Below are 12,980 nucleotides of genomic sequence, written 5' to 3'. Positions count from 1 at the left end.
TCCAGGTCTGGGGAGCAGTGATTAGACATTTCCTTTGTGTTGCCTAAATCGCACCACTCCTTGTTTATCATGAAGGCAATGCCGCCTCCTTTCTTCTTTAGTGACTCTAATGCCGTCCGGTCTTTTCGTAGAACGAAGAAGTGGTCTGCCGGTTCTATTGCATGATTCGGGACATCTGGACTCAGCCAAGTTTCTGTGAAACAGAGGACGTTACAATCCCGAATGTCCCTCTGGAATTGGATCCTTGCTCTGATGTCGTCCAATTTGTTTCCTATCGATTGCACATTGGCCAACAATATGCTGGGCAATGTGGTTCTGTGTCGTTTGGACCTCAGTCTGTTCCGGACCCCGGCTCTCTTTCCTCGTCTTCGCGGCTGCTTTTTGTCTTGTCCGTGGCCGGCATAACAAAGGATCTCGGTGGGCCATTTCTGCTGTTCAGCGATCCGATCCAGAGAGCAATCCAAACGGTAAGTTTTTCTTAATCCAATGTCAATGATTGACTGACGGTCATACACATATAATGCACCAACAGTTGGTGCAAATAAAACTCCTAATACTATAAAAATTAACAAAATAAAGCACAGTCTCGTCGGAGTGATCAGAAAGGCAGCCATCACAGCAGCGCCAGTTGACATTTTGACAGTTGACAGTCCTCATATCCCTCCTAGTTACACATACACACAGTCCTCATATCCCTCCTAGTTACACAGTCCTCATATCCCTCCTAGTTACACAGTCCTCATATCCCTCCTAGTTACACAGTCCTCACATCCCTCCTAGTTACACAGTCCTCATATCCCTCCTAGTTACACAGTCCTCATATCCCTCCTAGTTACACAGTCCTCATATCCCTCCTAGATACACAGTCCTCATATCCCTCCTAGTTACACAGTCCTCATATCCCTCCTAGTTACACACAGTCCTCATATCCCTCCTAGTTACACAGTCCTCATATCCCTCCTAGTTACACATACACACAGTCCCCATATCCCTCTGTGTGTACACATACACACAGTCCCCCATACAGAGCGCAGGGTTTGTGGGTTCAGTGCCTTGCTCAAGGGCATATATGGTGGGCACCATAGATGTAATACCAGCCACCCGTCAGTCACCTTCAGTCATGAGCTGGAATACACCCTCCTGTCAGTGGCGGGGATCGAACCAGCGACCTTTCGGTTACCGGCCGGGCCTCTTTACCTCTCTAGACCATCCCGCCCCCTATTCTCTCCTGTTGTCCTGACCGTCTCCTGCCCTCTCTGCGTGTCCCTCCAGCTCTGACCAGCTTCGACGTGGTGATCCAGTACGGGCTGGCCACCCCGGAGGGCCTGGCGGTGGACTGGATTGCGGGGAACATCTACTGGGTGGAGAGCAACCTGGATCAGATCGAGGTGGCCAAGCTGGACGGCACCATGAGGACCACGTTGCTGGCCGGGGAGGTGGAGCACCCCAGAGCCATCGCCCTGGACCCCCGGGACGGGTCAGTATACCGACGGGCAGGGGTGTAACGTACTTGAGTAATTGTACTTTGTCACAATACTTAAGTACTGTTTTTGGGGATTTGTACTTTACGCGAGTATTATTAGGTTTGTATACTTTTACTTGTACATTTCAGAGAAAAAAAACATACTTTTTAGTACTTAAAGGAAAACTCCAACATTTTGGGAAATTAGCTTATTTAACATCTTCCCTGGAGTTAGACAAGAAGATACATACCTTTTTTGTCTCTCTGCATGCATTAGGCTTAGGGAACGCCTGCATCGTTAGCATAGCTTAGCTTCATCACTGGAAGTGGGTCAGACCTTTACCCTGAAGTTCCCTACAGTCCCCTACAGTCACGAAATACACTCCAAATACAACTCCAAAACTTTCCTGTAAACATGTTGTGACCTGTGTATTTACCACGTGGAGAAATACAAAATAATTGAATTCGACATTTACGTTTTCTAAGCAAATATACTCGGAACTATTTTTTGCCGAACCACTCCTCTCTGGGCTCAGTGATTTCACGTCACCAGTGCTACTTTCTAACATTGAGGTCAGTGTTTGTTTACATTTTCATTTAATTCATTCACAATATTCACTAACGTTAGACAGATGGAATACAGCCTTCCATCTAAAAACATAAATGAAAACTTACCACAGTCATGGTATCCATAAACTTCAATCGGTTTGGATCCTTTGCATGAAATGAAAATGTAAACAAACACTGGCCTCACGTTAGAAAGTAGCACTGGTGACGTGAAATCACTGAGCACATTTAAAAGTAGAAACTTTTTAACTTTTACTCAAGTGTGTTTTTAGCCAGCGACTCTGACTTTTACTTGAGTACGATTTTGAGACGGTACCCATACTTTCACATAAGTATAATTTCGGGGTACTTTTTACACCCCTACCGATGGGTCACCGGCGCCTCTCACTCCTTTTCCCTCAAAGTGATGGGACTTTGGAACAGGAGTTATTAATTTGCCAATAATGGTGTTAAGGGTTTTAACGATTTAGTCCAGTTAACCCTTTGTAGTGTGGTAGTGAAAAACGTTAACCCTTTGTAGTGTGGTAGTGGAAGTATTAACCCTTTGTAGTGTGGTAGTGGAAGCGTTAACCTGTTGTAGTGTGGTAGTGGAAGCGTTAACCCTTTGTAGTGTGGTACTGTAAGTGTTAACCCTTTGTAGTGTTGTAGTGGAAGTGTTAACCCTTTGGAGTGTGGTAGTGAAAGTGTTAACCCTTTGTAGTGTGGAATTGTTAACCCTTTGTAGTGTGGTAGTGGAAGTGTTAACCCTTTGGAGTGTGGTAGCGGAAGTATTAACCCTTTGTAGTGTGGTAGTGGAAGTGTTAACCCTTTGTAGTGTGGTTTTGTAGTGTGGTAGTGGAAGCGTTAACCCTTTGTAGTGTGGTAGTGGAAGCGTTAACCCTTTGGAGTGTGGTAGTGAAAGTGTTAACCCTTTGTAGTGTGGAATTGTTAACCCTTTCTAGTGTGGTAGTGGAAGCGTTAACCCTTTGTAGTGTGGTAGTGGAAGTGTTAACCCTTTGTAGTGTGGTAGTGGAACTGTTAACCCTTTGGAGTGTGGTAGCGGAAGTATTAACCCTTTGTAGTGTGGTAGTGGAAGTGTTAAGCCTTTGTAGTGTGGTAGTGGACGCGTTAACCATTTGTAGTGTGGTAGTGGAAGTGTTAACCCTTTGTAGTGTGGTAGTGGACGCGTTAACCCTTTGTAGTGTGGTAGTGGACGCGTTAACCCTTTGTAGTGTGGTAGTGGACGCGTTAACCCTTTGTAGTGTGGTAGTGGACGCGTTAACCATTTGTAGTGTGGTAGTGGAAGTGTTAACCCTTTGTAGTGTGGTAGTGGACGAGTTAACCCTTTGTAGTGTGGTAGTGGACGCGTTAACCCTTTGTAGTGTGGTAGTGGACGCGTTAACCCTTTGTAGTGTGGTAGTGGACGCGTTAACCCTTTGTAGTGTGGTAGTGGACGCGTTAACCCTTTGTAGTGTGGTAGTGGAAGTGTTAACCCTTTGTAGTGTGGTAGTGGAAGTGTTAACCCTTTGTAGTGTGGTAGTGGAAGTGTTAACCCTTTGGAGTGTGGTAGTGAAAGTGTTAACCCTTTGTAGTGTGGAATTGTTAACCCTTTCTAGTGTGGTAGTGGAAGCGTTAACCCTTTGTAGTGTGGTAGTGGAAGTGTTAACCCTTTGTAGTGTGGTAGTGGAACTGTTAACCCTTTGGAGTGTGGTAGCGGAAGTATTAACCCTTTGTAGTGTGGTAGTGGAAGTGTTAAGCCTTTGTAGTGTGGTAGTGGACGCGTTAACCATTTGTAGTGTGGTAGTGGAAGTGTTAACCCTTTGTAGTGTGGTAGTGGACGCGTTAACCCTTTGTAGTGTGGTAGTGGACGCGTTAACCCTTTGTAGTGTGGTAGTGGACGCGTTAACCCTTTGTAGTGTGGTAGTGGACGCGTTAACCCTTTGTAGTGTGGTAGTGGAAGTGTTAACCCTTTGTAGTGTGGTAGTGGACGCGTTAACCCTTTGTAGTGTGGTAGTGGACGCGTTAACCCTTTGTAGTGTGGTAGTGGACGCGTTAACCCTTTGTAGTGTGGTAGTGGACGCGTTAACCCTTTGTAGTGTGGTAGTGGAAGTGTTAACCCTTTGTAGTGTGGTAGTGGAAGTGTTAACCCTTTGTAGTGTGGTAGTGAAAATGGTAACCCTTTGTAGTGTGGTAGTGAAAGTGTTAACCCTTTGTAGTGTGGTAGTGAAAAACGTTAACCCTTTGTAGTGTGGAAGTGAAATTATACAATGGCATGCAAATTTCTCGATTCTGATTGGCTGAAACAGTCAAGTTACACGTGGGTATTTGTCATAACCCCACGCTCTTGGTCCCAGGACCCGCCCACAACCGAATTACTATCAATCCGCCGTGCAAGTTTTTAGAAGTGAAAGCAAGATGGCGGACAGTAAACGTTATGAAAGGATATGTTGATAGGGTCATAAATGAAAACGATTCTGTCACGGCGATTGTGTTAGTTTCTTACACAATGTTGTATTATGTAATTAGTGAGTCATGAGTCTTTCGAAGTCGCTCTCTTTCGAAGTTGGTTAAGGTTAGAGTTTGTCTTTAGAGCAGGGCGATAGACCACCAGCCCTTTGTTAACCCTTTGTAGTGTGGTAGTGGAAGTGTTAACCCTTTGTAGTGTGGAAGTGTTAACCCTTTGTAGTGTGGTAGTGGAAGTGTTAACCCTTTGTAGTGTGGAAGTGTTAACCCTTTGTAGTGTGGTAGTGGAAGTGTTAACCATTTGTAGTGTGGAAGTGTTAACCCTTTGTAGTGTGGTAGTGGAACTGTTAACCCTTTGTAGTGTGGAAGTGTTAACCCTTTGTAGTGTGGAAGTGTTAACCCTTTGTAGTGTGGTAGTGGAAGTGTTAACCCTTTGTAGTGTGGAAGTGTTAACCCTTTGTAGTGTGGTAGTGGAAGTGTTAACCATTTGTAGTGTGGAAGTGTTAACCCTTTGTAGTGTGGTAGTGGAACTGTTAACCCTTTGTAGTGTGGAAGTGTTAACCCTTTGTAGTGTGGTAGTGGAACTGTTAACCCTTTGTAGTGTGGAAGTGTTAACCCTTTGTCGTGTGGTAGTGGAACTGTTAACCCTTTGTAGTGTGGAAGTGTTAACCCTTTGTCGTGTGGTAGTGGAAGTGTTAATGTTGAGGCCATGGCCATTCAAAGCTACGTCGTCCTTGAGAGAACATTAAAACAAAGAAACTCTCCATCCGAAAGGGTTAAATAGTAGTAGTGCTGTAGTATTAAATAACCGTTGCGACCTCTGTGTGTGTGGCGCGGCGGGTACCTGCAGGATCCTGTTCTGGACCGACTGGGACGCCAGCCTGCCCAGGATCGAAGCGGCGTCCATGAGCGGAGAGGGCAGGAAGACCATTCACAAGGAGACCGGCAACGGGGGCTGGCCCAACGGCCTCACGGTGGATTATCTGGAGCGCCGCATTCTGTGGATCGATGCCAGGTCAGAGAGAGGGAGCGTGCATCATGGACACACACACACACGCACACACACACACACACACATACACACACACACACACACACACACACACACACGCACACACACACACACACACACACAGACACACTGTCTTCTTAAAGGGGAATGCCACCTATTTTATGAATTCACATGTGTTCTTCCTGTGGCCCAGAAAGGAAACTATAAAAGAAGGAAAGGTCATGATGTCGGAATACCAACCTTCACTTGGTGCCAGACTTTGGTGCCAGTTCTATTGAAGCCTGTATTAAAATTCAAAATCACTTGTTGTGTGCCGTGTTTGTCGGGACTCCCTGGAAGAAGAGATCTTGTATCTCAATGGGACATTCCTGGATAAATAAAGGATAAATAATTTTTTTTTTAAATCAAACGTTAGCAAGTTAACAATGCAACAAGTGTGCAGATGATTCTGACATCCGAGGTAATAACCTGTTGACGTGGAAAACGAGGAGACTGTTGATTCCCATTCAACTCGTTGTCGGCCAAACTGAAAGTTTCCAGACTTGGCACCGATGTGTGCGTTCTTCACGCTACACAGATTTTAGATCCTAATATGGAAAAAGGATGTGATTTAATGTTTTATGCCTTATCTTGACTTTGTCTATTTTGCTCATTTTATGTCTGCACTTTATGCATTGCTCTCGATCTGCCAAGTTTGAACACATGTTTCTTTTCTGTCTTTTTTTACTGCTGTGAATTCTTGTATGAAAGGTGCTCTACAAATAAAGTTTATTATCATTATTATTATTATTATTAGACGTGATGATCCCTCCTTCTTTTATAGTTTCCTTGTGGCCCAGGACAGTTCACTCTGTATTTGTGAACACGCACCACTCTCTCTTAAAGCCACAAATCATCCAACCAATCCCTGTTATCTTCACCCACAAATGTCTTGACCCGCGTTTTTTTGTCCAATACACCATCCAGGTCCGACGCCATCTACTCAGCCAAATACGACGGCTCTGGACTGATTGAGGTGCTGAGGGGACACGAATACCTGTCGCACCCCTTCGCCGTCACCATGTACGGGGGAGAGGTCTACTGGACGGACTGGAGGACCAACACTCTGGCCAAGGCCAACAAGTGGACGGGCGGCAACGTCACGGTGGTCCAGAGGACCAACACGCAGCCCTTTGACCTGCAGGTCTACCATCCCTCCAGACAGCCCCAGGGTGAGCCTCTCACACACACACACACACACACACACACACACGCACGCACGCACGCACGTACGCACGCACGCACGCACGCACGCACACACACACACACACACACACACACGCACAGTGGTGGTAAGTACCTTACGTGCGTATTAAAATTTTTGTGAAGATGGGGCGCTCCAGTAGCACACCACATAGTGCGCTGAGTCGCGAAGCGGTCGCCCCGGGTTCGATTCCCCGACCCGGTGGCCATATGCCACATGTCTTCCCCTCTTCTCTTCCCGCTTCACCCTCTCTCGGTCCTGCGTTGACCAAAAAAGCTGAAAATGCTATAAATTCAATCTTAAAAACAATATATATATTTGTGAACTTTATACTTTTACTCCACTACATTTCAAAGGAAATATCATACTTTTTTACTCCACTACATTTATCCGAACCTATCAGTTACTAGTAGGGATGTCCCGATCCGATCACGTGATCGGGATCGGGGCCGATCACGTGATTTTCCGAAGATCGGATTTTTTATTTTATTAAATTTTTTTACCCTTTTTTTTTTATTCAACAAACATGACCATGTTCACATCTTAAACTCATACTGAGGCCTTAGTTTTGGTTTTAAATTGCATATCATCATTCATTTATTTATTGTCACACAGAGCAGAAGAATTTTGCCAAAACAAACCAATAGTATCCAGCTGCAGAACGGCAGACCAGCCACACTCTCAGACCCAAATAAAAAAAAAATATATATATATTTTTTTTTAATCCCAATTTCTCACATTACATTCACCCTGAATGTTGACGTTATCCAGGTGAAAAGTTAACTTCATTCAAGCGAGGCATTGCAATCCTTGACATAAATCATTTGATGTATAATTAAATCAAAGGAAATGCGTTTGGGTCTGAGAGTGTGGCTGGTCTGCCGTTCTGCAGCTGGATACTATTGGTTTGTTTTGGAAATGTTTTATTATTTTTTTTTATCGGATCGGGAAAGATCGGTATCGGTAGATACTCAAAATCACATGATCGGGATCGGATGGGAAGCAAAAAAACGTGATCGGGACATCCCTAGTTACTAGTTACTTTGAAGAAAAAGATTTAGCATAGAAAACATGGCAAAAATAGATGAAGATTATGAACTTTCAAATCTGAAGCTTGTCAACTTCAAGAGGACGTAATCAGAGGAGCAGAACTGGACCACGTACCACTTTAACATTAACGGTTGTGTTTGTGTTTGCTTGCATGTACATGTCAAAATACTTCCCAAAGGTCAGTGAATACCACGATCACAACACCAGAGGGAGCTCCACAAATCATGTTAAACCCAGATTCGGCTCAAACAAGGGACTAAACACGTTTCGCAATTATCAATGTGGAACGCCCTACCCAAAGCTGTAAAGGAATGTGAATCACTACCCACTTTCAAAAACACTCTCAAAGAACACCTACGGGAGACTGCAATTCGAAACTGGCCCCTACAAATGTCCTAACCCAGTTGTACAGTAAATTACCAAGTATGGCTTTGTCAGTATTCCAATGTACAGTGTACAGTGTCCCCCCTACCCAACCCCAGCCCCAACCCCACCCCCCCCCCCCCCACCCACCCAACCCCAGCCCCAACCCCACCCCACCTACCCAACCTCCTCCAATGTACAGTTTCTACGTCAAATGTATATACACTATATACTCTTTTTCTGGACACTTTTTGTATCACAAACATTACTGTACTTGCAAATCTGGTATGTCATAAATGTATAGATGTAGCAGTACTGTCTATCTGTATGTCATGTATGTCACATGTTATGATGGATTGAAAATGGGGGACCCTGATGTAAACAAGACGAAAGTCTTTCTCTGGTCTGCATCCCCTTAACAATTGTATGTATTGAGCTGTACTGTACTGTACCCATTCTGCAATCTGTTAATAAACTTTTCAATCAATTCAATCAATCAATCAGACTGTTGTCATGATCTGATCCTGTGACCATGTACTGTACTGTCTGTCTGTGTTCTTCTTGTTATGTATGTTTGCTGTGTTTTTTTGGAGCTCCTATTTATCTGCTGTAACATGAATTGCCCAGTTGGGACATAATAATAAACTTGACCTTGACCTTGACCACAAGCTAGGGTGACCAAATCTATATGATTCAAATGCATGCAGATGTAGATTAGATTAGCTGATTTCCTTATTGTTTATTCTTATTATTAAGATAATATGTTCCTTTATTGATCCCCATGGGAAAATGTGGGCGTCATAGCAGCATGGGAGAGGGGGAGGGAAAGTACAGGTATGGGCAGGGTAATAGTGGAATATATAAATATAGGCAATACAAAAATAAGCAGTGTAAAAACAATATTATAATAATATAATTGTGTCTTTCTCTCTCGCTCTCTCCCCTCTCTCTCTCTCTCTCTCTCTCTCTCTCTCTCTCTCTCTCTCTCGCTCTCTCTCTATCTCTCTCTCTCTCTCTCTCTCTCTCTCTCTCTCTCTCTCTCTCTCTCTCTCCCCCATCTCCCTCTCTCTCTCTAGCTCCTAACCCATGTGAGGCTAACAGCGGCATGGGTCCCTGTTCCCACCTGTGTCTCATCAACTACAACAAGACCTTCTCCTGCGCATGTCCTCACCTCATGAAGCTGGGAGACGACAACCACACCTGCTTCGGTAAGAACACACACACACACACACACACACACACACACACATGCACACACTAACATAGTTGCGTGTCATATAAACACACACTTACACACATGCTCTCACATGATCACGCACATACACACACACACACGCACACGCACACACACACACATGCACACACTAACATAGTTGCGTGTCATATAAACACACACTTACACACATGCTCTCACATGATCACGCACATACACACACACACACGCACACATACACACGCACACACACACACCAACATAGTTGCGTGTCATATAAACACACACTTACACACATGCTCTCACATGCTCACGCACATACTCACACACACGCACACACACGCACGCACACACACATTACTGTAGGAAGCATACTTTCCTCTGCTTTGAGCTGGCAGATTATCTCTGCTGTGCTTGTCTTGGCAAAACTGTAATTGAGTGACACAGTGTAATCCATAGCCTTGAAAAAGAGAGAGAGAGTGAGTGAGTGAGTGAGTGTGTGTGTGTGTGTGTGTGTGTGTGTGTGTGTGTGTGTGTGTGTGTGTGTGTGTGTGTGTGTGTGTGTGTGTGTGTGTGTGTGTGTGTGTGTGTGTGTGTGTGTGTGTGTGTGTGTGTGTGTGTGTGTGTGTGTGTGTGTGTGTGTGTGTGTGTGTGTGTGTGTGTGTGTGTGTGTGTGTGTGTGCTTGCATACATTTGTCTGTCTATCTGTCTGTCTCTGTGTGCCAGGATGAAAGACTCTAGACTTTCCTCACACGGAGGCTGTAGCACAGTCAGTGCGTGGGTGTGTGAGAGAGAGTGAGAGAGAGTGAGAGTGAGCACATTTGTACAGCGTGTGACTTTAGTATTCAGGGCAACACTTTCTATTATCTGCGGGGGTAATGGAATGGAGAGACCCATTCTGGCTAATGCTGCAGCCATCAGCCACAATCCTCCATATTCACCACCTATATAGTCTGCTTTGCCTGATCCAAGCCTAATAATAATAATAATAATAATAACTTAATTTTATATAGCGCCTTTCAAAAGACCCAAGGTCGCTTTACATAGGGGGGAGAAAATAACAAAAGTAACAAACATAGTGGACAGACACAACATACAAAGTGAGAAATTAGGGGTTAAAGGCCAAGTTGAAGAGGTGGGTTTTGAGCAGTTTTTTGAATGAGTCCAGAGTTGGGGCGTTGCGGAGTTCTGCAGGGAGGGAGTTCCTGAGGGTGGGAGCTGCCACACTGAAACCTCTGTCCCTGAAGGTCCGCAGTCTGGTTTGGGGGATGGAGAGCTGACCAGTGTCCGTGGATCGCAGGGACCGTGACTGAGTGTAGGGGTGGAGGAGGTCAGTGAGCGTGGAGGGATTTGTAAGTGAGCAGGAGGGTTTTGTAGGTGATGCAGGATTTGATGGGGAGCCAGTGGAGGTGGATGAGGGTGGGGGTGATGTGCTGCCAGGGTTTGGTGCGGGTTAGAACCCTGGCAGCTGAATTTTGAACATACTGGAGCCTGTCCAGGGTTTTGCTTGGGACCCCGGACAAGGACCCCGTTGCAGTAGTCCAGGCGGGAGGTGACAAAGGCATGGATGAGGGTCTCAGCTGTGGAGTCGGAAAGTGATGGTCGGAGTCTGGAGATGTTCTTGAGATGGAAGAAGCCTCCATATTCACCACCTATAGTCTGTCGTGACTTATCCTTGAGCACACTCAACATGCTCTCAACCTACCTACTGCTCTACCATTAGGAACTACTGGTGTAGACGCCCTCATGGCGTTGTATTTACATTTGGTTCCTACCCGGAGCCTTTCTCCAACTCTTCGATGACATCAGTCTGGTGATTGGTGGCGATTAGGATTAATGTTGAAGATTAGGGGACCTGCACTCAACTAGTTTCACAGAAGTGGTGTTTTTTTATGGTGTTCACAGGATTGCTATTCGATAATCACTGGGAACTATGTATTTTACTATTATGTACCTTACTACTATGCTACTATACTTATACTACTATCTATCTTGCTAATTATGTCTATACTACTATGCTACTATACTTATACTTGTAACACTCAAGTTCAACACTGTTTGACGAACAACGCCACTGACCCTTAGCTGCCAGAGTTGTACCCTTCCTGCTGACTTGTTCACAATTTGTAAGTTGCTGGTTACTGGAAAGAATTACACTCCGCCGCATATAAATGTATTTGGAACAACAAACCTCCACGAATTAAAAGATCCACAGCACAGAGAAACAAAGCCGACGGAGGTTTAGCATTTCCAGACTTCTACCACTATTTTAAAGCGTTCTCTTTAAGACCACTGATCACCTGGTTTGATTCTCAAGCATCTGTATCCTGGAGAACATTAGAAGAAGCACCACAGAGACTGCAGGATGTAGTATACACCAACTTATCAATTAAGCAATGCAACTTGAAATTTGGCCCTCTTATTACACATGTGATCCGGATATGGCGTGACACACAGAAAGAATGTACCAACCAACATAAATGGCATAGACACTCTCCCATATTTAATAACAATGCACTCCTTATTGCACAACGACCTATCAGATTTCCCAAATGGGAAAAGAATGGCATACATACATTGGGAGATATCTTCAACAACCGGGGTTTCTGTAGCTATCAAGATATACATAACAAATTTAACCTCACCAGTTCCACATATTATTTCTATAGACAGTTATTAGCATGTTTGAAGGCTCATGGAGTCCCATTAAAGGTACCACTTGAGCACCACAGATATCACAAATTATTTTATGAAAGGGAGACATCGAGAGGATTTGTCTCTGACTTTTACCGTCACTTAGTTACATCTTCGTATGAAGTCCTTCCCCTAGACTCAGTTTGGAGGAAGGATATACCAGACTTGGAAGTAGATTTTGATTGGGCTGAAGTCTGGGCAAACGTTCGGCTATCGTCACGTAACCCGGATCATCAACAGATTAATCTTAATTTTATTCATAGGACTTACCTAACTCCTATTCGACTGAACCGTATGGGGCTTAAACAAGACTCTCGATGTTCCTTATGTACAAACGGTGATAGTGGTACATTTATGCATATGTATTGGGAATGCCCGCCTGTTAAGATATTTTGGGAAGAAATAACCATACTATTATCAGGATTTTTATTTTTGACAATACCTGTAATGCCTTCTGTATTGTTGCTGAATGATGTCTCTCAGTTATCACACTCTGTACATGTAAAGAGGCTAATCTTGTCCGGTCTTACGGCTGCCAAAAAGCTAATAGCATCACGCTGGATTCAACCTGATAAAATGTGCTGGAGGGTATGGATTCTTACCTATCTTGATGTGATTTATCTAGAGATATCTACCACACGAATTCTAGGTGTTAATGAAGCCAGCATAGCAATCTGGTCAGAAGTGGTGGAGAGGATAACGCATTATATGAACTTTTAATCCTTGGTATCAAACGGAATAATGGATTTATCCAAGGGGGGTCCGGTGTGGGGGGGGGGGGGGTAGAACGAGCAAGAGCATTTATGTGTTGTATTGTATTGTAATTAATCTGTGTATATCTTTAATCTTTAATCTACATCTATTTTAATTTTTAAAACCGGGCTGTCATTATTGTTAGTATTATGTCTGTAATAGCCCTGTGATTTATAGTGGA

At 44.3% G+C, this 12,980-nt stretch overlaps 1 protein-coding gene across 1 annotated transcript in view; it reads left to right on the top strand.

The window, feature by feature from the left end:
- Positions 1–12,980, top strand: part of LOC311229511 (low-density lipoprotein receptor-related protein 1-like) — a 375,389-nt gene that overhangs the window by 212,792 nt on the left and 149,617 nt on the right. The window contains 4 exon segments of the mRNA XM_084315588.1: positions 1,273–1,477; positions 5,322–5,486; positions 6,450–6,694; positions 9,216–9,347. Coding sequence (XP_084171714.1) covers positions 1,273–1,477; positions 5,322–5,486; positions 6,450–6,694; positions 9,216–9,347 — 747 coding nt within the window.

The sequence above is a fragment of the Notolepis coatsorum genome (assembly GCF_963971535.1).
Source record: "Notolepis coatsorum genome assembly, chromosome: 6".
Lineage (NCBI taxonomy): Eukaryota > Metazoa > Chordata > Actinopteri > Aulopiformes > Paralepididae > Notolepis > Notolepis coatsorum.
Note: the sequence above shows the minus strand (reverse complement) of the source record. Positions and strands in the feature narration are given on the sequence as shown.